The sequence below is a fragment of the Macrobrachium rosenbergii genome, chromosome 58, assembly GCF_040412425.1.
Source record: "Macrobrachium rosenbergii isolate ZJJX-2024 chromosome 58, ASM4041242v1, whole genome shotgun sequence".
Classification (NCBI taxonomy): Eukaryota; Metazoa; Arthropoda; class Malacostraca; order Decapoda; family Palaemonidae; genus Macrobrachium; species Macrobrachium rosenbergii.
In genome coordinates, this window is record NC_089798.1 from 9,302,103 (window position 1) to 9,328,861 (window position 26,759).

At 37.6% G+C, this 26,759-nt stretch overlaps 1 protein-coding gene across 3 annotated transcripts in view; it reads left to right on the forward strand.

Moving 5' to 3' along the window:
- LOC136837305 (cytosolic carboxypeptidase-like protein 5) overlaps positions 1 to 26,759 on the forward strand; it is a 513,303-nt gene that overhangs the window by 231,684 nt on the left and 254,860 nt on the right. For all 3 annotated transcript variants that reach the window (XM_067102045.1, XM_067102047.1, XM_067102046.1), the window contains exons 7-8: positions 7,115 to 7,229; positions 8,379 to 8,490. In XM_067102045.1, the coding sequence (XP_066958146.1) occupies positions 7,115 to 7,229; positions 8,379 to 8,490 (227 nt within the window). The remainder of the gene's footprint in view (positions 1 to 7,114; positions 7,230 to 8,378; positions 8,491 to 26,759) is intronic.

Consider the following 26,759-nt stretch of genomic DNA (forward strand, 5'->3'; position numbering starts at 1 on the left):
GCCCAGTAAATCATCATTCTTCTGATCTGTGATTGTTATGTAAATATAATTGGTTAAGAGAACCCTTGAGTTTACATAATTTCCCCTTACATGAAGAAAGCCCTAAGCCACAGATTTTCCCTTGCTTGTCTACGAAGTTGTCCTAATTCTGAGTCAGATGTGTAATAAATACATTAGATTTCTTGACAATTTAAGGAACTCCCTGCATTCATCTGTTGCCTCCCAGAATCAAGCAAGTATCCCCTTGACATTATATAGTATATATATATATATATATATATATATATATATATATATATATATATATATATATATATATATATATATATATATATATATATATATATATATATATATATATATATATATATATATATATATATATATATATATATGTGTGTGTGTGTCTGTATATGTATACATATATATATATATATATATATATATATATATATATATATATATATATATATATATAAATATAAATTTCTGACTCACGTCAGGATCGAACCCAGGTGTTTCAATTGAAAGGCAAGGGTACTTGCACTTGCCCACTAGGCCATACAAGTCATAAAAGAAGTTGGAACCTGAGGGCAACTGCACCCAAGGAATTACCTGGGCAAGCTAAATGCTTGCATACCAGTGTGTTTTCCCCAACTTCCCGAATCAGCAATGACCCAATTGACAGCATTTCATTCGAATTATCCCTTCTGAGTGAATAACATAGAAATAATCAACACACAATTACGTGTAGAACAGAAATAAATTTCTGACACATCAGGATCGAACCCAGCTCTTTCAATTGAAAGGTAAGGGCACTGCCCACTAGGGAAGTTGGGGAAAACATGCTGGTATGCAAGCAGTTAGTTTGCCCAGGTAATTCCTTGGGTGCAGTTGCCCTCAGGTTCCAACTACTTATATGACTTGTATGGCCTAGTGGGCAGCGCCCTTGCCTTTCAATTGAAAGAGCTGGGTTCGATCCTGATGCGAGTCAGAAATCTATTTCTGTTCCACACATGATTGTGTGTTGATTATTTCTTTCTTATTCACTCAGAAGGGATAATTCGAATGAAATGCTGTCAGTTGGGTCATTGCTGAGTCAGGAAGTTGGGGAAAACATGCTGGTATGCAAGCAGTTAGCTTGCCCAGGTAATTCCTTGGGTGCAGTTGCCCTCAGGTTCCAACTTCTTTTATGACTTGTATGGCCTAGTGGGCAGCGCCCTTGCCTTTCAACTGAAAGAGCTGGGTTCGGTCCTGATGTGAGTCGGAAATTTATTTCTGTTCCAAGACGTGACACGTGTTGATTATATATATATATATATATATATATATATATATATATATATATATATATATATATATATATATATATGTACACACTCACATTTATATATGCTGTATATTTATATTGATAGATATATATGTGTGTGTGTATATATATTCAGATTTAACATATATATGGTGGAGCAATGTTCATACATAGGAAGACAGGAAAATGGACTGGGTAATCTGGTCAAGAAGATAGTGAACGAGGAAAAGAGGGTAAATGATAAGTCCAGGCGAGGGGGGGGGAGGGGGGGGCGAAGTGAGCAAGAATTTTTGAGAGGAAAGGAAAAGGAAATACTTTTGCTGAGGGAAACGTTAATGAATAAATGGATTTCTGAGGAAACGATGCAGATGGAAAGATCATGTGTGAAGAAATGCAGCCCTGGTTTGATAGAATGAGTATGTTGAAAATTTGTTGAATGTGAAGGATAGAAGAAGGGCAACCCTAAATAATCCCAGAGTTCACAGAATTAGAGTAAGTTTGAAAATATCTGTTGAAGTGATAGCTGTGAAAAGGCATCAGAGGATCGTGGGATTACAAATAAAATGCTTTGTGGCAGTGTGACTGAGGTAACCAGATTATTTAATCTATGTTTGGATGAGTTAAAAGTCCAAAAGGAAATTGAGAATGGTAATTTTTCCATTATAATGGTGAAGGTGGCAAAGAAGTCTGTAAGAACTATAATGATAAATCATTATTTAGTACTGTATACCGGGAAAAGTGGAAGGTAGCATTATTATCCAGAGAGTAAGAAATGGATAGAATGATTGATATGGGAAGAAGAGTTTGGGTTTAGACGAACAGCGTTTATGGATTTAGTGCATGTTATGAAATATTCATATTTAATAACATAAAAATCAGTGGCGTAGTAGGCAGAAAGGCAATATAGAGGATGCTGAAGATGTATAGAGTAAAAGTAAGTTATTTAGAGCGGTTAAGAGAGTGTATTAGTACGTCATGTTGGTTTGAAGGAAGGGTGTGAATTGCCTCGTATGGCTGTTAAAGATCTTTGTGGATGAATAATATGAGGAGTTAGAGAAAGGAAGTTAGACATAGATGAAAAGTTTTGTAGACTGCTAGCAGAACTTTGAAAAACTAGTTTGTGTTTGCAAGAGGAGAGACTTTAGGATAAATGTGAGCCAAAATAAGGTTATGAGAGTAAACTGAAACCAGGAAGATGAAGAAAGGACTTTTATCATGAAAAAAGTTGATTCTCTACCACTGGTACTTGGGGGTAACTTTTAACAAATGATGGTAAGTTGAGAGAGGAGGTGACTTACAGAAAATGTAAAGAAAGGAAGATAACTGAGTCTGAAAAAAATATTAAAAAAAAAGACTTGGTGTGTCAATGGAAGCGTAGTAGGAATGTATGAAGGGTTTGTAGAGTCAGAACTCCTTTATATAAGTGAAATGTGGAAGATGAATGTTAGTGAACAGTATGTATCTCATGAGAAAGAATGAAAGGGTAAGAATTGTTGGGATACGTAGAGGTGGTAAGGTTACCTAAGGTAAAAGGATGGTTCACTTAAGTAGAGAGAATGGAGGACGATAGGCTGGTGGAAAGAGTACACAGTTCAGAAATGCCAAGAGGAAAGAGAAGATGAAAAGTTCTGAATAAAGGAAGTGAAAGGTTATTGGAAAGGAAGGTCCTTAATAGTAAGGAAGCGTGAGAGTGTAAGATTGATGTGAAGAAGCAGCTAATGCTGTGGATTTTTTTTTTTTTTTTTTTTTTTTTTTTTGTCTTTTGGCACAGGGGAATCATCCACGATTCAGCAGTCAAAGAATGAATGATGTCGTGACCTTTGTGTTGAAGTTTTTCTTTTTATTTGAGCGTTTTGCTTATCTTAGTAAGCAAGGTAAGTACAGCCTTTCGTGAAACGGATAATATCTTGAAATTATCGTTAACAAACGAGTGGCGTATTCTGTTTCATATAGAACAGGAAACTAACGTCCGGACTTTTTTAGGATTTCATGTGATTTAAAGATTTTACTGTTTGGATAGCGTAGCAAGAATCTTAAAAGTAGAGGTTTATGGCTATCTTTAGTCTTCCATGGAAGACTAAAGTGCTTAAGAGCTTGTGGGTTGTGGATTATAAAAGTAACTGAACAGTTTAGTATCTTCGTACAACGGTAGAAGATAAGGAGGTATTGTATATATTATGGCGATGAATAAGGTTCCATGCGTGTATATTATAAAACTCGTGATTAGAACTTGATATATATAGTACGCAATGGAAGATGCATTATTACACCGATAAGGGAAAAGCACAATGTGCGGTGATCAGTTACATTCATAGAGGTAATCTGGCGAATTCCAACGTTTTGATAAACATATGGTCAGAAGTTTTGGTTCCACAAATGGAAAGGCTATTTCATTAGTTTTCTCCTACGGTCGGAAACATTTTAGCTGTAAATGACTGAACAGCCGTTAATCATAATATATTGATTAGTATGTCAATGGATAAAACAGGGGATATTCTTTAGGAAAATGACATGAATAAATGAACGAATGATTGTATGAAATTTGACCCATATAGGAAATGCCTCGTGTGTCACAGAACACTTCTGTCACAAAGTTATCATTGTTTTAGGAAAATGACCTCCAGGGAAAAATCAGCTTATGAAACATTTGGACAACGCAAAGACGATACAAAGACCGGTGCTGCTTTCTTTTTATTCTCAATTTTCCTTTTGCTTAACTAATTTTCTGTCCACTGGAATTAGTCTTAAGAAATAAAATGTCCGTTACTTTGCTGGATCTTTTAATCAAACCGTGTTTCAGTTGTGTTTTATAATCTTATCTTTGTGGAGTGCAAGAGGCCATTTATTAGTAAACCTTTTTTCAACAACCCACGTTGGTATCACAGAAGTGGTTCCTTTCTTAAGAATGAATTCGCCAACTTTCCAAACACTTTTTTAAAAGATTGTCCGTGACGACTTTATGGTCCGTGTACGTTGTAGATTTGTTTTTATTGAGCTAACTAAGGTGAGCAATTTACAAAATCCTAACTAAATATTATACCCGCCATTTCACAAATAGTGGCCTTTCCCTTACTGTTATTTATAACAGTTTCTCGAGTGTGCATGTGTTCGGAAATTTTATCACCTAAAACAATCTTTCCCTTACGCTGAAGATGGTAATGAGTAGCGTAAAACACAAGTGCTACCTTGGGTAAATTGGATGATGAAAACAAGCTCTAGATAGAAAGTTGATAAACATTCTTTGCTTATGTCCCAACTTGTAGGTGGACATTTGTTCGGTCGGAAGAGAGAGAGAGTGATTGCCTTGCTAATTACAGCTAAAAGCAATTGAGGAGTCTAGTATGTGTGAAGTGTTTCAGACCGTGATTGGAACACAAAATAGTGTTCCAGGTATAAAAAAAAAATAAAACGAAAACAGAGCACCGAAGTCCTACTAATTTATGAACATTGGAGTGAAATACAAAAAAGATAAGAAAATCTCCTAGTAATTTCATAAATATTTCAGTGTTTTAATGCACAAAAGGTAATTAGCTTTTAAAACAATAGAATACGCAAGCGTCCATACGTAGCATGTTCTTTATTCAAGTTTCAGAAGCTAATTAGATCAAGTAATGACGAGAACTAAGAGATTAGAATAGCTTTAGACCCACCTGCGAGTCCAGGCATCCCTCGATTAGCATGAAAAGATTGTTACTCAAGCCTGTAAGTCACGTGCTACCAATATATTCTTTAGAATTACTGCTGGATTATGTTCCTAGGGGATTTAGCATACAAACAGTTTGGAAGATTGAGTATGCGATTAGATTCTCAACACTTGAGCTCGCTTAATGGTCTTTCCAGGTACAAGAGAATCCGTCTCTTGGCCCTTAATGGGAACTATACTTTTGACTCGAGCCAAAAATGAGAAGGAGCAAATCTTAATCAGCATTTTTGACTTCTAATAATTGTTTAGCATGGATGACGTGAAAGTTTGTCAAGGACAGCGCTACGTCTATGGGGAGCCCTTTCTTTATTGGTGAATCCTTATTCGCAAAACTCGTAAGAAAAAGTTGTCACTTGCGATGTCTCAATGCCCCGCTGTGCCTTAGTAAAGCTCTCCATGAAAGGTGCATACGCATTCACGGGAAAAGACAATGCTGTAGATAAATAAGAAATGAGTTTCTATCCTTCAACAAGTCGTATGTGTGAAAAATTAATAGATTTACGCAAAAAAATACCAGTAAATCTTAATTATGCACTGCGTATATTAATGATTGGTGTATGTTTACTTGAACATAAAATTGCAGCCACATTTCCAAAGAAGGCCAGACGTTCTTGCAAGTCATCGTAATCTGATTACACATGAGGGTTGCGAGCTGTGTGGCATGAAGACCTTACAGCTCTCAACTATGATGCAGCAATATGCGCTGAGCAGCCATTACCCTGGATGGAGATAGTCACTGAAAGGGATCTGTAGACGAGAGGTGTAGACTAGCCTGCAGAAATCAAGTTTCACATCAGGGTCAAAAGTCATTTAGTTAATTGTTCTGCACGTAAGATATTCTTTTACATATTGTTTTTATGTTCTAGATTTCAAATTCTTTGTAAGACTGATCGATTTGTTTTTCCGGTCACCTGGACTAAATATTTAAATAAAAAAAAAAGAGATGGATGAGATTGAGGAACTTGTGGCACTCCTTTTAGATAAACAATTACTATATTGCTGCCAAGCAGAAAGAGTATACATGAAATAATTATGTTGATCTGTCTTACAGCCAGATGATTCATTGAATTACTTCTGTGATCGAGTATCTCCGGAACACAAATGGAAGCAAACAGGCTTTCCAAATTTCCTTTATGTTTGTTAATCCTTTCGGCAAATAGTTTTACAGATGTTTTCATTATTTCTAATGATAAACAGTATCTTTGCAAGCCATTAGCTTCTGATTCCTGCAACTATGGAAATGTCATTGCAGTTATTTATGTAACTGTTGATAATTATACGTATAAATGAAGAAACTACTCACTCACCGAGGGAGTGAATCGGAAGTCTCATAAATTTTACTCCAGTCTCGAATACATTAAGACTTTAACAGTGGGGCTATATTTATGCCACCTCCCACGACTCAGTATACAGTGTGTGTTAATGTGGAACTAATTTTGGCCGGAATCCAGATACTGAGTGTCCGTTTCTTTAAACTTAAGCAGGTGACACGTTCAATACACTTAGGTAATATGAGGCCTGAGAGAGCTACTGTAGTATGGCCAGTGCAATGGTCCGGAGGATACCCGGGTTTACAATAGCTGGTTGAAACCTCATGCTGCCACAGTACAGAGGGAAGCTGCGAAGATGGCCATGTTTGTGAATGGCTGTGGGAGTTTCCCGTTCCTGTATATTGCCTCCGGCAGTCATGATACCTTTCATAAGCTTGTGGACTGGGTCGAGCCGCCCGTAGGAGCGAAAGAGTAGTCACTTGACTGGAGATTCGTGTGATGATTGTGTGATAATTGACCCGTTAATGAAACGGGGTTAGAGAATGTCATAGAAAAGAAGCGTGAGTAGAGAGGAAACTCTCTTAACCAAATGGAGAAGAATGGATCTGTTTCAATTAAATAGAGGTCATTTCCCGATAGACAGTAGTTAGAATGGTTAGGATTAGGATAGATGGAAAAAATGGGATACGCACACAGTGAACACTGTATACTCGAGGACTGTAAAATGTTCATTATGCCGTGTAGGTGGTACATTGTTTATAAACTACTTTCTAAATGCAGTACATCAGGCGGTGTGATAAATGCTTTAATACGAATTAAACTCATCCACAGGAATGATGGAGTTTCTCACTGGAAACAGCACCGAAGCTACAACACTCAGGGATCACGTGGTGTTTAAGATTATTCCCATGCTTAATCCCGATGGTACTTACTTAGGTAATTACAGGTAAGAATGTTTCCATTTATACAATATAGTGCTGATTACAGTTTAAAGTATATTCTTATTACCCTCATACTGAATTATTTTAAGGTGTTTCTGAGCTAGTTGGTTGCGCTACTATTGCATAAATTTCCTACCACGTTCCATTGTCTCTGACACGAAATGTTTTTACGTTGGCTTTAATTTTGCCTGACTGAATTGTTACTGTATAAAACTTTCTATTTGTGTTCGGTTATTTTTAAAACTATTGTGGCACCCATACAACGCACATTAATTTTAGTTGGAATGTGCTTTGATGTACTGGTGTTTAATTTGGTCTAGTATGCATGCAGTTGCACTGAGTGTATGGCTGATGCTGGGTGAGAAATGGCTGACTGACGTGATCACTTGGGAAATGGCATTTAGCTCAGCACCACTGACTGACCGTTTCAACGCTTATTCGTTGGGAATAAGTGTTTGTTGAGAGTCTGGTGAATACCCATGTCTGCCACATTGGAAAACAGGAATATTTACTTACTGTTCATTGAAGCACGTGAAATACATCCATTAGGACGGAAGATCAGGTATGATGTCTGTTACGACAAAAATAAGATAATGATTATTCTCAAATATTCCATGGTCAAATTTTATGATAAAAAGAAGCTTTAGTTCTTAAAGATACAGTAGCCAAATAAGTTAATTGTCCACGGATGTGGGCTCTCTTGGCAGTCATTAGTATAACTGCCAGTGAATAATGATATTGTGTATAAATAAGATGTATGATTGTCACTCAATATGTACAGTAGACTCCATCTTAAAGTGTGAAAGGGACATGAATGAGTAGCCTTAATATTAAGTTGTCCTCCGACTCTCTCTCTCTCTCTCTCTCTCTCTCTCTCTCTCTCTCTCTCTCTCTCTCTCTCTCTCTCTCTCTCTCTCTCTCTCTCTCTTGTTTTTAGCAATTCACCTTGATCATCTTTGATAAATGATACTACAGTTTTAATAAGAACGGGTTGTTATGTACATGTGCAGATTGTATGACTGCTGCTTCATGAGAAAAGATTTTTAGTATATTGAATTATACAAAATTTTGCTGCTGTTTTTTTGCAGCCGATGACCTCGATTGTCATGAGACGGCTTTTGGTATTCAGTGACTTACAGGACAAATTCTTGCAGGAGTACTCTGATGGGTTGGGACCTAAACCGCAGTTGGAACGAAGCCACAGTTTGGGGTCATCCCACAATTTACGCTGCCAAAGAACTTATATTGCAACTAGACGAAGCACCGGTAAGTTAACACATTTACCTTCTTTTCCTTAGCAATAACACATTAACTGTCATTCGACCATACGTGAAACTTAGTATTTTAACATTTCTTTGAATCTCCCTCCATTAGTTTTTGAAGGTAAGTGATGTTTGTGCAATATGTTGCTTTTGCGTTTGGTGTTCTGAAGTAAGCAAGCAAACCAGCAGTGAGGGTTATTAGCAAGAGACTTCGATGTGACATTCATTGCAATGAGCATCAAAGGATTAATTATCTTCATACAATCAGTTGTTTACAATGAAGATAGTCATTAAATATGCTTTAGCTATATATATATATATATATATATATATATATATATATATATATATATATATTTTGTTATAAAATGAGATCGGGTAAAATGAAATTTACTCGAGTTTAGTTGAACCTAAATATCCAAGGCGCTAATTAGGGACCTCAATTTGTAATATAATCAAGGGAAAGGAGATAAAGGGGAAAAGGGTGGCATTAACACTCAAGGTTAAAGAACAGTGTATTTACAATTAACTGGGAAACATGAGACAAATTAACTCACAAATTTAAACAACAATCAAATCAATGGAATGACTAAATAAAATTATTATTCAGCACACACAGTATTCAGTAAAATTAGCTGGCTGGGTCAGACAGTGATTTAGGCCTGACCGATAATCTCTTGAGAGAGTCAGGCAAATGATGAAATTGTGAGGTCCGAGCAAACAAGGGCCTAAGGATGAAAAAGATATGCGCAGATACAGATCACACACCTAGAAATAATTCAACATGGTGCTCCCGAGGAGGAGGGGTACACAGAGGAACGTGAACGGAAAAGGATGTAAGGGAATGTTAAGGTGAGGAAAAGATGTTGGTTCGAGAGGGTTGGTTTGCGCTGAGTGGGAGGCCACCGTTCACAGACACCTGCCTAAGTAAATTCAATGGCGCTCATGTAAGTTACACTCCCTTTGAGACACAGTCTGCTGAGGGCCCCACAAGTAAGGGTGTGGAAAACAGGTTAGAGCTGAGTGGCCAGATGTCTGCTCAAAGTGAGGTCACAGTGTTGAAGGCAGAGCATCTCCTCTGTCTGCTCTCATCTGCCCCAGTCAGGGCGGGGGTTAAGTGGTCTCCTTCTCTCGCAACCATCTGGTAGACGGAGCTTGTATCGGCGTGTCTTTACCAAATCTCAGGTACCAGAAAAACAGTCTTTCACCAGCGATCAGCTGCTCAAGGAATGGTACAAGGGAGAAATGGGAAGGCTGTCAGGAGGTGCCATCAGCTACGGTGAAAATAACAAAATAAGAGGAAAAAAATAAAAAGAATTGTGAAGTGGCTGAAGATCTTAGTTATAACTGTATATATATATATATATATATATATATATATATATACAGTAAACCCCCCGTATTCACGTTCTCATGGTTCGCGGACTCACGCATTTGCGGGTTTCTCTGTGGAACATATCTAGCCATCATTCACGGAAAATTCGCCCATTCCCGGTATTTTTCACTGAGAAATATTCACTAATTACTGTATTTTCATATAATTTTCATGAATAAATGCACTTTTTGTGATAAAACTATTAAAATATTCAGGTATTAGCATTATTACAGGGGTTTTCTTGGTTTAAGCTATCAAAATGGGCAGTTCTAAGTGTTTTTAGAGGGGTTTTAAGCATTCGCGGATTTGACCTATTCAAGGGGGGACGCCGGTGTGGGACACATCCCCTGCGAATACGGAGGGTTCACTGTATACATGGGAGAGAGAGATCATCATCTTCATCACCCCGTAAGAGGGAGTAGTGCAGTCAGTGCACCTCACATGGTAGGCATCACTTGAGGTTCGTTGCTGCAAACCTTTGGCCCCTAGCTGCAATTTGCATTCCTATTATTATACTTCTGTTCACATTTTCTTTCATCTTACTTCCCACCCTCTCCTAACAGTTGATGGAATATTATTTTCAATGCTGAGAGACCTCATAGTTCCCAGCACTTGGCTTTTGCCCTAAATTTTATATTCCAATCCAGTCATCTTCATCATCACACCTTCAACTGCGAAGCAAAGGACTTCTGTGAAATTCTGTCATTCGTGTCTTTCTGGTACTGTATGTTCCATAACTCTCCTCATCTCTAGCCTTTTTCTCGTAGTTCTTATCCGAGTAGGTTGGGTTTCATATAGAATTTCAATCTTATTCAACCTGCTAATGCTAGATTGACCTTTTTTATCCTTTCACTAAATACCAACTCATAAGAACTTGTGCTGAATATCATTATTCCTAGATACTTGAAAGATTCAACCCCGTCCATCCTTTTTGCATCCTGTTATTTTTATCCCTTTGTGCACAGTCTGTATGCATTATCTTTGCTTTTCTTAGATTTATTACGAGTCCAGTTACATGAAGCAAGACTTGTAACTCCTGTGGCGTTCTACTGACTAAAACAGCATATGCGAATTTGTGCAATTCAGAAGTGTTAGGAGGAAGGACGAGAGTAATACATCAGAAGGTTCTGGAGTGATAGATGGAAAGGAGTATTAGAAAGGAAGGTCTTCAACAGTGAGTGCTTGCAAGAGAGAGAGAGGTGAATGGTACAGTATGTGTAAGCGGTTTTGATGCTCTCTTAAAGGACCTTCTGCGTAGGTATTGAAGCGGCTGATGTGGGAGCTCTCTGCACAAGGTTTCATCCACGATTCGACAGTTATAAGTGTGGGTTTGGCTCGATCTTTGGTTGTATTGGAGCGCCACCTGCTGTGAGTGGAACTGATTATTATTATTATTATTATTATTATTATTATTATTATTATTATTATTATTATTATTATTATTACAGCATATTTCTGTGAATTACGTAAATTTCATCTTGATATCACCATGCCAGTGTTCTGGGTATAAGTCTCTTGTCCTTTAAAATAACGTTAATCCTTATTTCATTTTTAATTTCTGATTTGTACTTACTATCACTTAGAGAATAATGTTACTTTATCACTCATTCCAAACATAGTACATCATGCTTGGAAGGGAAGTTTCGGCTATCGTCCTCAGTCAATGCGATCCTTGTCGAAAATGTTTTCTTCGTTTGTCATTATCTTTATCGTGAATAGATTATAACTTTTAATATCGTTATAGCCTTCTTTGAGAAAGTGCGTTCCATGTTCATCAAATGGAATTTAGGTCAGGGCGTTCCCTATACCACCTCCGAAAATTTGTTCCTGTAATTTTCCCGCATATTTGAATTAAGATTTCGAAACATTTCATTAATAATATTGAGTTCGAGCATTGCAGCCTCAACAATAATGTAATAATCCAACATTTTCATATTTAGTGACTCATTTCTGGGGAAAGGAATTTATTTCTTTCAGAGCCTCGTAAATGCAGTTGAATTCCATTAGCTCTGTGGCAGTTTTCTTATTTGACTTACCAACTTCTGCCTGTCTGCCTGTCTGTCTCTGTCCACTGTCTTGTAAAATTCGGATGACAAATGGTATACAAAATTCTGGATAGTGGTCACACTGAACGGTCAACTCGGGCAGTGTGGTAACATCTTAAGTAAACAGATTACGTAAAAACTCTAGGAAAATCGTAATGAACACGTGCTAGACGTACATAAAAAATAAAATACCACTACTATCCAAATGAACAAATGTTCCTACAAACTAAACTAATGTATGAAATTAACGTATATTAATACAAGGTTCTCGAACATTTGAGAAAACCAAAGATTTCACATCTTCTCGAAATTACAGCAGAGCGGAAAGTATGCAAAAAATGTTATTTATTTGATGAACTATGCTGTGAAAAAGGCCCTAATACAAATTTGGAAAATATAGCTCATCTTTGGTGAAGGTTTCTTCTTTTAACAGTTGACTTTAAGTGGAAATGGTATTCAGTAAATTTACCATTTTAAATTGAAACTTTTCGTATCATATTGTAATAAAGATAGTCATGGAAGTTTAGCCTTGAAATTAGGAGTAACCTGTGCATCACAGTGTCAAGAATCTGTCTTATTATAATGTTAGTGTCAGATGGCACCTGTAGTCTTCTTACATCTTCTTTCACTGTGCATATCAGTCTCATCTGTTGAAGTCATTCTGTTTCTGACAGGTTCTTCGTATGGTCTTAGCTGATTATGCATCACTTTTTTTTAGGGTAGTTCATTTTCTGCACTATGTTCTCCAACACAGTGCAACACTGGAAGACAACCTTAAGAACATCAGGAACTACATTGGCAGAAGTAAGCATCAAAAGAGGAATATTTCAAGAAGATTCACTATAGTCACCATAATAGCAAGTACAATAGCCACAGGGAAAACTAAGAATGGTTAGCAACTTTGAAGACAGGGCATAATCATCGATCACCTAATGTATGGATCATAACAGAAGATATGAAAATATGGTTTGGCATTGACTCTGTGAAGTTGTAAATACAGTAAAACAAAATCAATCCAGAGTGAATGAATCTAACTCCCAAATGAGAGAATCAAGTATATAGAAAAGACTGGCTACAAATACCCAGGAATCCTGGAGTCTGATGATATCAAACACCAAAAATGATGTAAACTTGAGAAGTGAATGCATCCCCAGGATTAATGGCAGAAACACTGCAAAGTCAGTCAGTACATGGGCTGTGCCAGTATTAAGATACCATGGAGGAATGGCAACTAGAAAAAATGAAGATCTAGAAAACATATACAGAAAAGCAAGAAAACTGATGACCATCCGTAAGACACTACATCCATGGACATGCATGGCAATGCTCTATCTACCAAGAAGAAAAGGAGGAAGAAGGAGGCAGGGTAGAGGGCTGTATCATCATTGAGAAAACAGCACTTGGGCAGTACCCCAAGCATTGTGAAAGGGATTGGGTAATAACGGACTGGAGTGAAAACCCCATCTCTGTCAGTGAAGAACCTAAAAAAAATAAGAAATGATCACCAGTCAAAGGAAAGAGAAATGGAAAAACAAAGCAAAAAAATTCTTGTCCAGTCTCAGAGGCATACTCAGGATATAGCTGGAAATGGCAGTTGGTAATAGTAGAAAGGGGAAAGCTCAAGAAGGAGAATGAAGGCATGTTGATGGCAGGACAAGACCAGGCACTACATACACAATATGTAGAATAGGTGGTCAAATATCACCATTACACAAGTGCAGCAAATCAGACAGAATATGCAGTTCATCAACGACATCCGAAGTGATTGCCCAGCATTAACTCAAGTCATTTGCAGTGGAAGATTTGGAAAGAAAATAGCCTACCATTTACAGATGAGTGGTATAACCATTCCACCAAAAAAGTGCAAGAAAACAAAAATATTATTAAGATTGACCAAGAGATATTGGTTCGAAGACTAGGTCTAATCCCTATAAATAAGCAAGTCCAGAAAGTATCTCTGATGGAAATAGCTGCACCATGGGGCACAAGGGTTAAGTTCAAAGGAAAAGACGGGAAAGTACCAAGATCTAAAGATAGAAATAAGGAGACAAAGTGAAAAAGTAGTACCCATTGTTGTGGAAGCATTAGAAGTAATCCCAGAAAACATCAAGGGAACCTTGGCAAGAATTTGAAGAACAAACCTTGTATTGGGCTTTCTCCAGAAACGTGTACTGCTGACGACAGCAGAATAATTAGAAGAGTGTTTAAATCCTAAGAAAACAAAGTATTGAGGCTAAGATCTTCAGCTCCTCAGGAGGCAGGCTGAAGCCTGAATTCAGACTCGAAGATACTTTCCCAGGAAGCTTGTGAGAGCAATGACAACAGAAATAATGATAATAACTATGGGAATCAACACACAATCACTTGTGCAGTGAAAGTGGACAGGTTTTAGAGAGTAGTAATCACAACAGTTTTGACCTGAATTATAATTACTAACTTTGGCAGTCATTATAATAAATCGTTATTGTTGGGAGGAAATACGTTATAAATTCGTTTACTAAGTATTTGACAATGCAATATGAGAAATAAAATAATTAACAATTAGCATCATCTTTTAATAAGATCACATCCCAAATCTTTACATTTCTGACATTCTAAAGTTTTTAAAACTTGTGAGTACGACATCATTGCCCCTCCTTTAGATAGATGTATTCTTCGATCCTCCAAAGCTGTGAGATTATCATCCCTATGCTCCTGAAGCTTGGAGTAAGATATGGCATGGTGATGAAGTGCATTCCCATCATTTTCTTTAATTATTCTATAGTCAGTTGTGCTATTCTCTTTGATTCCCGTTGTGCGATTTATGCTCTGACTTGGCAAGGTTATGGAGGATGGCTGAGGTGAAACACTTAAGTTCCTGGGCACATTTTTTATTCCTTCAAGTCCCCAGCTTCCACTCCATATAACAACAACAACAACAACAAAACAACAAAATGGTGGTAATACGCAGAATGTTCCCAAGAGTTACGGATACAACATATTACAGAAAACTGTTTCTTTTAAAACATAAGGAACACGCACATTACACCTGTAAACCTTCCATGGGTAGCTGTATCCTAATCTTCACTTAGCATTAACTAACTCTAGATCTGCTAATCCCTTCCTTTCTGTGTGTATATTCAGTATGCGCTGAACTGAAGTGATCTGCTTAACTCTTGCGCCATGTGCTGCTGCAGTCAAATTTCCTGCAACTGAATACTTCTGATTCTCGTTTTGAGCTTCATTGTTAAGTCAAGGTTTTAGTCTTTAGTCATTTCTGTAGTCATGTTTACCGGCATGCACTCCCATGGATGAAGTGGCTGTTCAAGTATTCTACATTAAAAAGGTGAATAGCGTTTGCTGTTACTGTACTGCAGCTGTTCCTTGATATTTGATTAATTCTAATAGCATTCAGTAGTTCTGTCCTTGGAAATGAATTTCTTTACTTATTTGCAGTTAATGTTTCGAGACCAATAACAGTATTGATTTATTTAATCCTTATTCTGTTCTCATATTTCCATACTCTTCTGGGCAGCCTGTATAGTTTTCATTGTTTCCTTCTAAATGTCACCATGCTTTGTCAGCTCGGATTTTGAAAGGTACACGTGAGCAGGTGCAACATAGTCAATCTTAGTTTGATCTATGCCACATAACATTGCATGGGTTACAGCTAATGATGCCTCTTGCATTCATATGCATAGTTTTTAGAGGTATCAGTTTACATGTGCTTGAATACTGAAACAACACGATTCCGATGAGTACCATGACATATTGTCAACACATTAACTGGATCAGTGATAAATTCTGTATTATGTCTTCCATATATCCCCGTTTAATACACATAACTTTTGTCTTATCAGTTTATATCACAAGCTTAGCCCCTCAAAACTCCTGCTAATAAAGTTCAGCAAATTTCATGGTTGAAGATGAGTACTTACCCGTATAAGGATATCATCACTATAGCAATAATTGCAGTTCTAGGAAACGTGGCACTAACATTGAAATAACTAAGGGCATTGAAGAAGGTTGGACTCTAGCTGATCATTAATCCATTTCTAGAGATAGCCTTTTATATCCGTTCCTGTCAACTCGTGCTGGATTATTTGTTTGTTAACTCTGTCAAAAGCACTTATTACATATGAGAATACAGAACATTTTGCTGAGTAACACAGCCTCTTGCATATCAACATTTCTTGCTAATAAGCAAAAATGTTGTTGTACAGGAGGCTGTGTTTTTTCTTTCATGAACCCATAAAGATTTGGAGGAAATAATTACCAGTCATTACTAAAAGCCTATTCAAAATTATTCCATTAGCATTTTACAGTAACAGAAAATTAATGGTATTGGTGGTCAGGCCTGATTGCATTTTTCCATTGGTATGGCACCTTTATACTCCATTGGATCACCTTTTAAAAGCGTAAGGAGATGATTTCCTGCCACCACTACCAAGGCTGATAGATAGTATGCCATAGTACCCATGTCCTCACCCGGTGCTGTTGACATTCTCTTCTTTACTGATTGCAATCATTCAAACTCAGTTATATCCACGGAGGAGTCTTTCTCAGATATGGCAGTATTAATGCAACAATTCCTGAGTAGTGATTTTGCTGTCAGAGTAAAAGTGCCTTACTGTCGAACTTCTCAGTTCCATAGGTCCTTTATTCCTCACACCGTTGGACTGTGGAACAGCCTCCCAGAAGATGTCGTGCAATTGGAACTAAAAAAGTTCAAGCGAAGATGTAATGCATTACTACCCTAATACAATTCAACTTGTATTATAATGTTTTATTTACATTTTTATTTGTGTTAATTTGTTAAGTTATATGTTTTACTAATAACTGATCTTTCTGCATTTCCTATTGCCGTCTGTTACTTCTTTCGAATGAACACCATATTCATTGGAAGCTTGAATTTCAAGTCAGTGGCTCCTTTGGGCTTGTTCTATATGAATAGTGTTCATCCTTTGAATAATAATAATAATGATAAAAATATTCTATTAGGCAGACTGTTGAAGGATGCTGCAGTTGCCCATCCTTCCACCAGCTCCTCTGTCTTGCCTTGCGGGTCTTCACGAGCGACGTCGTTAGTGCGAGCACCTCTTGCATTGTCAGTGCATTCCCATGCTTTCTGGTTTGGTGTTTCATGGTAGATAATTCCAACAAAACTGAACAACAATTTTTCCTTGGCTTTCACTACAATCTCTCTACATTGCTCTGCCACAAAGTGGAGAGCTTTGTACTTTATATCATTATAACTTTTATGCCACCTGCTGGACCCGTGATTCATTATTTTATAAGTGTTTAACTTTGAGATCATCCTTTTTCCATAATTTGGATATTTTTATTCCCAACGATTCTACCTTTACTATTTGTCCATATTTGGTTTTAATAAGATCATTTCTGTTTAGATGAGATCAATTCTGTTTGCTTTTGAAAGGCAGTTGCAAAGTCCATGTTGATATCTTGTATGTTTTATAGCAACCATCAGATGCGGAATTGTGCTATGAACCAGGGGCCCTTAAAAAATTCATTTGTGGCACATAAAGATGAACCAAAGTATGTTGGCTTGGAATCTGTATATATAAAAATGGATGTGTGTGTGTGTTGCACATACACTCTGAAACGCAATGAGCAATTTCAACCAAACTTGGTATACATATGACTTATAATCTGGGAAACAACACTGTGGGGGTAAGACATCACTGGCACCAAAGGCGGTGGGGGATGTGTGGGAACGGGTTGAAAATGTTTAAATAACACAAATCGACAGATATTAGTGTCTAATCCATAGTTTCTGAGGTCGCTGAGATGAATAGTGACACTCCCAATGCCCTTTAAGTCCAAATTCAGTCCTGATAGGAAGAGGGGGCTGGGAAGGGGTGACATGTAAAAATAACTGAAAACAACAGATACTAGTGTCTAATCCATAGTTTTCGAGGTCGCTGAGATGAATAGTGACACTCCCGATGCCCTTCAAATCCAAAGTCAGACCCAGATAGGGAGGGGGGTGAGAAGGAGGTGACATGTAAAAATAATAGAAAATGACGGATATTAGTGTCTAATCAGTAGTTTTCGAGGTTGCTAAGATGAATAGTGACACTCTGGATGCCCTTTAAGTCCAAAGTCAGCCCAGATAGGGAGGAGGGTGAGAAGGGGGTGACAGTAAAAATAACAGAAAACGACTGATATTAGTGTCTAATCCGTAGTTTTCAAGGTTGCTGAGATGAATAGTGACACTTCCAGTGCCCTGTAAGTCTAAATTCAGCCCCGATAGGGAGGGGGAGAGGGGGTGGGAAGGGGGTGACATAAAAATAACCAAAAACCACAGATATTATTGTGTAATCCATAGTTTTCGAGGTCACTGAGAAGAATAGTGACACTCTCAGTGCCCTTTAAGTCCAATTCACTCTGATAGGAAGGGGGTTGAGAAGGGGTGGGAAGGGGTGACATGTAAAAATAAACAAAATGACAGATATTAGTGTCTAATCCATAGTTTTTGAGATAACTGAGATGAATAGTGACACTCTTGATGCCCTTTGAGTCCAAGTTCAGCCCTGATAGGAGGGGGTGAGAAGGGGTGGGAAGGGGGTGACATGTAAAAATAAATGAAAATGACAGATAGTAGTGTCTAATCCATAGTTTTTGAGATCACTGAGATGAACAGTGACACTCCCAATGCCCTTTAAGTCCATGTTCAGCCCCGATAGGAAGGGGGATGAGAAGGGGTGGAAGGGGGTGGCTTGTAAAAATAACCGAAAACGACACATTGCTGTCTAATTCATAGTTTTCGAGGTCGCTTAGATGAATAGTGACACTCCTGATGCCCTTCAAGTCCAAGTTCAGCCCTGATAGAAAGCAGGGTATGCTTAACTTAATAAGTATATCCTTGTAATTACATCGTCGTTAAAGAACGAAAGAATATGTAAGAACAAGTAAAAAATGCGCCAAAGAAATGGTTGTCTGTACAGCGTATAATGCTGTATGAAACTCTCAGCCACGGCCCTTGAAATTCTAAGCCGTGGCCCATGAAACTTTCAGCCACAGCCCGGTGGTGGCCTGTATTGTTGGTACCTGTTGCAGTGCCAGATGCACGATCATGGCTAACTCTAACCTTAATTAAAACGAAACTACTGAGTTCAGAGGGCTGCACGTTGGTATGTTTGATGATGGGGGGAGGAGGGTCAACATACCAATTTGAAGCCTCAAGCCTCAGGAGTTTTGAAGATCTGAGGGCAAACAAAAAGCCATCTGAATAGTTTTCTTTTCCAGAAAACTAAAAACCAGGGAGAAATCTTTCATGTAGTCAGAGATTTATTATCAACAAGAAATTATGACAGAATGTGTAAAGTGTGTTAAGATGTTCCCTGATGTTTCCTGGATCACTGTGAGTTTTAGTGCTTGTGAAAAATGCATAATTATTATTTGTCTTTTATTTGTTTTATTAAGGTAAACGTCTTTGCTAATAAATTCACATATTCGCTTACTCTTTTATACCTATGGTCGTCGTCGTCGTCAATATTCCAGTGCAACATATCCTTCATCTTCAAATACGTCCCCTCATTCTTCGCATTTGATCAAAATCCCTTTTTATTCTCCATGAGCATCTTGCCTCCAATTACTATACCGTTGATGTTCTTGTAAGAATAAGTAGATAAGAAGACGAAGGAGATGATGGTGATGATAATGATGATGATGATGATGAAGGGACCCTAATGAACCTCGCCTCCGGAAGATCTTCATACAGCTGGATTCAAAGGTGGCTAATTATTCCATTCTTGCATTAAATAAATTCATGAACTTTTATGCGAATGTCATAGGAAGTTCCGATCCCAGCCCCTTGATTTATACCAGTCTGGGCAAGAGGAGGAGGAGGAGGAGGTGGAGGAGGCTATTTGAGACTTGGGAAAGAAGAAGAAGCTATTTGAATAATCAACTCCATGTGGGCGAACCATATGACATCACTGACGATGATTGGATTTCGAAACTTTTTTCCTTCTTTTTCTTGCCTAATTCTCGGATGAACTGTGTTACAGGTCCTATTCATGCTCCATAACTCGTCTGAGAGATAACTTACTTTGATATTAAAGGCAGTAACCAGCGACTAGAGCTTTTAATGAAAGTGATGATAACAGTGGCAGCGTTTTTAATTATAAAAAATACATATGGTTATAGAAAGATAGTCGATCTACTTCCACGAACTAGATTCTTAATATAACAAGGCATTAAGGCCAGTGAGTGCAGGACCATACTAGAAAGGCCCTGGACAAAATTCAGCCATCAAGGTCTTAGAATGAAAATTTATCCAGTTTTAAAGGAAATCTGCAGTACTCTGGTTTTAAACCGACCTGCGGGATCAACGCTGTAGCTCTAAGAGAGAGTTATTTTGCATATTTTTTATACTTCCACATAAAAGATATGCACTCGGTATTTGTTAAATTTTTCTTTCTGTATGCGTAAATGCATTGCCTTAACAGTCACACCGTTTTAATATAGTCATGTAATTATAATAATTGATTCCATGCATCAGTCATTTAGCACTGAAAGGCCTTTTATGTGTCCTTGCATTATAAGTTTGAGGACTGAATAGTTTTATGTCAGTTATTATAAGATTTATGTTCCTTTCATTGTATTAGCCCATTAATGTATGATAATTGATTCATCTGTTTAAAATCCATAATTTTAATAATTTCTGCGTCCTCTGTACGGTATAAATTGGTTCCTTCTCTTCCTGTGGTTTTCTTAATTTTTTATACCATATTTGATCTCGTATGATCATCACAGTTTGAAATATTGTCTTTTTATATTTGCTTTGTTGCATATAACTTCATGAGCCATGTTTGTAGGATTTATCTGAAGGTTTCATTTCATCAGTAATCCCGTGTTCACTTACTTTTTCAATGCTATGTGAAGTATAAGGTAAATTACCTCTATTCATTAGGCACTGTTTTGCTCACTGTGCTGTGAAGCTGGAAGAGAAGGCTCTTCTTCTCCGACTACATTGTATTTCCAGCAGGGTACAGTTAGTCCTGGAAATGCTTGATTCATTGATTTTTTTTCGTCTCTTATACTGCCAAACTTTGGAACTATCTCTTTGCTTCAGGATGTGTGATGACTCTTCCCATAATAGTGTTGCTTCCTTAGGGGTTCAGCCTGGTCCTTCTTCCCCCTTCCCCCTTTTGCTTGTTTTCTGTAGGCATGGGCTGGATAGGGACTAATGGCTGCTTGTTTTAATGGTATTGCAATATAAACCTTATTAGTCCACTTATACCACACCCAAAGTAAGTTTCAGTGAAGATGTGTCAGTGGTCTGTTCAGCTGAATAGAATTAAATGGTAATTCACAAAAAAGACTGTCTTTTTCACTGAACAACAGCTTGAACAAGGTAGACATTCAGCTTGCCACGTCTTAAGGGCAAGCTGTTGTTTTTAATGATTCATTCTTGCCTCCACACCAAGTAAGGTGCAATTTAGTTCTTGAGACAAACCTGCAGACCAAGTAGTTGAACTGTGTTTTTTTTATCCTGATAAGTATTCATATTAACACATCCAAATTAAGCATAAGAGATATGGAAATGATTTCCATTGTCAATTGTAGATCAAGTAGTTTTGTAAAGGGAGCCAGTTCACTCCCCTCTGCATCCTTATCATCAGAAGTGATTCAGCATCAGAACTAAAGGATTCTGTGTCATTATTGCATCTCCAAATCAAATTGTCTAGTTAAAAATGTGAGTTTCTTCGTCACATTTCATTCTCAATTTTTTTTTCAGTCGCCTCATCTCCAATCAAGAAGTTGAACAAAGACTCTGAGTCTCATCATAACATTTCTAGATCAGACATTTATTTGAATGAATTCATGGATATGTTGAATGAAGACTGCCAGTTCTTATCCGAATCCTGATCAAATAGTAGAAATATATGGGCCAATCCCCTAGAAAATTGTTAAACTAAATGAGCCAGTCCTATCTTTACTTTTCCAGATCAAGTAATGAAACTCAGTGAGTTAATACTATTGTCACTTGATCAACTGATTAATTAGGCTAAGGGGCTGAGGTGGGGATATTCCATTAGCACACCGTCAGTTCATCAGTTGAATTATAGGAATTAATCCCATTCGTGTGTCATCAAATCATGAAGGTAACTCCCGATATCGCTTCTCAAGATCAAAGTAACAAAATAAAATAAAGTCAATCCTGTCTCCTCTTCATAAAGCAGTTGAGCCAAAGAAGATATTCTTTCACTCTTATCTCCAAAGTAGACAGCTCAGCAAAATAATTCACTCCCTTTTGCTACATCTTGTGATCAAATACTTTAGTTAAATTATTCCCTGTCTTTACATATCATATTCAAGAAGTTGAGGTAAAGTAGCCTGTTCCATCAACAGGTCTTTAGAGTAAGAATTTTTGGCTTGAGTGTCAATCCCGCCATCACTTATAGGATGAACATTTGACCTAAGTAGACCAGTTCTATTTTGACTGCTACAGATCAAGCAAAACGATTGTATGGTAATCAAGTTTATTATTACACGTCCTATCATGTGGTTGACTTCAAAGATCAGGTTCCGTTGTCCCATATCATGATTAGCAATTCAGTTAAGGACTGTTCGTTCTTTATTGAACATCCAAATAATGTAGCCAAGGTGGGGAATATTCAGCTGATCACATCTGTAGTCGAAGCAGTTCAAATAAAGGAGATTACAATAGTTGGGTCTGCCTTGAGATATCCAGATCAAATGGATAGGGTAAGGAAGTTACTTGAGTCTACATATTTGTAGATCATGCAGATGGAGAATCAGGTCAGTCCTGAAGTCACATCTCTGGATGAGTGATAGAGCTACAGAAATATTTCCTCCTTTCAGATTTCAAATCAGCTGGTTTAGTTTACGGAATCAGGTTCATTGCCTACCATTCAGATCAAGCAGTGGAGTCAAAAACCTACATCACTTTAGGTAAAATAGTTCAGCTAACAAAGTTGGTCCCGTTGTCACTTTATCAGATGAAGTTGGTGAACTAAAGTATGATTCCCAGTGAAATATTTCCGTATTAAGCAGTCATTCTAACGGAGGCAGCCTTATTACCTCTCTTGAGATCAGCTTGTTGAGTTAAAGTATTTACAACAAGCATGTAAGACTGACAACACATGTGAGCAACCAATTGTGGCAAGGGAGTCATCTCCATTATTGGATCTTCTGATTAAATGGAAAAGCAAAGGTAGTCAATATGTTAGTCACATCTTCAAATGAAATGGCTATACTAGATTGTTGGTTCTGTACTCACATCTACTAATAAACAATCAAGATAAAGTAGTTAATCCCGTTATTTTATCATTCATTAGCCCTTCCCCGGATCAAGTATTAACCTCATAGATACATATCAAGATCAAGGAGTTGACCTAAGGTGACATTTAACTCATCACGTGTAGATCATTGATAAAGCTAGGATGACAGTTCAGGATTTGCGAGCTAACATTCAGTTTCTTATTTGATTGTTCATAAATGTCACATGAAAAAGTGATTATGTCATCAATAATGATGTGTGGGAGAGTTTTCTGTAGAATTATACTTGAGGCGAAACATCAGGAAGGAATACAAATGGCACAAGATTCTGAATGGGAGAAAAAATGATTCTCTCATAGTGCAGTCAACAAGCTGTGTGCTTGCAATTCAGAAGACACGAGTTCAATCCTGCTTGAGAGTCGAAGTCCAGTTCTCTCAAATTTTCAGTTACTGCATCCATATATATATCACGTGGAAAGGTTATATATATATATATATATATATATATGTATATATATATATATATATATATATATATATATATATATATATATATATATATATATCATTATCATAAATATTAAGCCATAGATATCGTTTAAACCCATATATAAAATGTAAAATATGATAAGGAAAATGTAATTCGTCACCAGTGGTATTCGAACTGCTTTCTTATCGATTGTTATTCCACCTGGGTGTAAGTTATTTCTGAAGTATAGTGAATTGGACATTAAACGACATTTGTGGCTTGATATTTGTGGATATAAATGTCACGGTGTATGTGGAAAATATTCGCTATATATATGTATATATATACATATATGATGTATATATATATATTGTTTGTGTGTGTATGTCTACATTTCACTTTCGTATTAATTAGCAAGTATGATTTTATATCAGTATATAGGTTTTAGGTTTATGCAGTAAAGTTATTATCACCATCATTTCGACTTTCATCACCATAGCGTTTGCAACAGTCTTAACCCTCGTATTTGTAGCAGTCGCGGACTTCAGTATAAATTAAGAAAAATCAGTTATTTTGGATTATTTTCTCATAAACTTCTGATTGAAGGTTGGCCATATGCTGTAGTATATGGAAATTCTCTTCCGTTTATTCTCTCTCTCTCTCTCTCTCTCTCTCTCTCTCTCTCTAGAGAGGTGGTCTGGAATAGTCAGATAGAAAAGGGAGCCCTGGATCCCGTTGTTAAGTGCTACGAGGTTTGGCGAGTGAATGGGAGAGGAATGGAGCCGAGGGTGTGTCCCAGGAAAGAGAGGGAAAGGGAAAGGGAAAGGGAAATGGAAGAGAGGACGGAGAAGGGGCATTTGGTCCCTCTTGTCCCCTTCGTGTTCTCGCGAAGGCCCAAGTAAAAACGCTTAATTATCTCCATCTCAGGAGAAACTTCGCCATCTGGGAATGACTGATGAAAAGTGGTTATTTCCGGACCTCAGCGGCCGTAGAGGACCGTCGGCTGTTGGACCGTTAGAGGCCTTCTGTCAGGACGCCTTAAGGATGATGCCAGGACGCGCGTCCTTCGGTTGGTTGCGACGGGTTTTCCCTCCCGAGAGCCTCCTAGAGCGCCGCGTCCTTGGGATGCGAAGGATCGTGACATCGTGGCGGTTGCTGTCCTCATTCGCATTAATTCTAATTTGCGGATTATCCGAAATTCTTTTCTAATTACTGTTCGGATGGGTAAAAAGAGGCCTGGAATAATAATGGAGTGAGGGGAAATTTCTTGTTACGTTGCTCTCTCGTTTGTGAGGATATAGCAGTTGTGAGGCATTCGCGCAGATTATGAATGTCAATTTCTATCTCGTCCTGAAGTCATTTTTGTCCGAACATACAGGATGATGAGTGCGATAGAGGGCAGATGAATAAGTTGAAGACAAAGTGGAAAATAGTGAAGTAATCATATAAAAGTAAGATGTATGAGAATAAGATAAGGGAAAGGAAGAATGAAATTCATTATAATCTTAATGTTAATTGAAAGCAAGCAAGCAGTACTGTTAAGTTAGGAAAGATGCTTTTGGTAATACATCCTGTGAACCTCTCCGAGAAGCCATCTAGTATATATGATGAGGAATTAATAACAATAAACCCAATGAACAGGCCTTAGGGGAAAAGTCCACCTGATTCATGAGATCACTTTAGGAAGGGTTTATTACAGAACGAAATTCGATGTAGTTCATATGCCACCGACGATGAATTAAGGAACTCCTAGCTCAATGGCGGAAGGGTTGTTCCGGAGTTGAGGACGATGCAATATGGGAAGATAAGCAAACGAAATTGAAGGGGGCCTGGGGAAGGGGCGGGGGTGGTGGGGAGGATTGCCGGGTTAGGTAAGATGAGAGTGTTACCTCCGGATTGCACGTGCAATAAGTGAGATTCATGGACCCTTGATGAGACAACAAGAATGGTTCGCTACTGCTGCTATTCGACCGTTTGCAGCAGAGGTGCCAACAACAGCAATTTACTTTGTTTACTTTGGTGATTCGTGCGTGCGTGTGTGCGTTTACTCTGCACTTGTTTGTAGTTCGATTCCACCCTGTTTGCGATTCTGTAGCCATCAGTAGGGTGGCGTGCAATATGAGTATTTCCAACATTTGCGTTTGATACGTCAATGTTTGGTGTTTAAATATTAGCCACACCTTTAGCGATTCTGCCAACCCTCGTATTGGCGATAATGCATTAAACTCTCTTACAGAAGTCAAATTACAGAATTAAAAGTGCGTGTGTGCTCATGCGCGCATGCTGTTGTAATTCTGAGGGCAAAAGACATGAAGCCAGCCAAAACGTGCGACTTGTATAGAATGCAACAGTATAACGTATAGTGTCACCATTTTTCTGGGTCATGTCATCGCTGAAATTAATGTCCGACATTGGTCTTTTCATGTTAGAGTAATGAGCCCTTTATCTGTCTGTCCTTTTGATTTAGCTTGGACAAAACATGACTTGGGAGGTTGTATGAATTGTCCTCAGATGTAAGAGAAGTAAGACTTGAGGATAGTTTTTATTGCATCATGGAGTATACTGTTTGGTTACTACGTAAACCAGGAATTGGTTATTTATTGTTTTCAGTTTGTCCCAAAACAAATATGCACAATATGAAAGATTTTTGAAAAGATTTTGTAATGAAATTTTGCAGATTAATTTTTTGCTGGGTTATGTTTAATCCATACAGAGTTCTCATTAAAAGTATTTGCGTTCCTACTACGTCTTTTAAAGCAGTCGTTGAATAAGCACCGTGGCTTAAGACAATTGGTGACCTTAGTCTGTTCATTCATTGTGCCAATTAAAGTCGACTGTGAGTCCTAGGGAGCTACATATCCATTTTTAAGTATAGGTTCCTGACTTCATGGTTATTTCTAAACACTCTGTTTTGGTGATGAAGGTGAACAACGGCGGCTTTACATTCATTAATGGATTATTTCTTGTTCTTTTCTTAATCTGTACGCCAGCATTCTCTTTTGGCAAATATACTTTCAGAACTTACTTATTTTTCACTGCCATTTGCATTCACAGTCTTGATACCATTTCTAATAAAAGAGAAATGCTGGTTCTGCGAGTTTAATGTTGAGAGAAATTTATAAGATACTATGCCC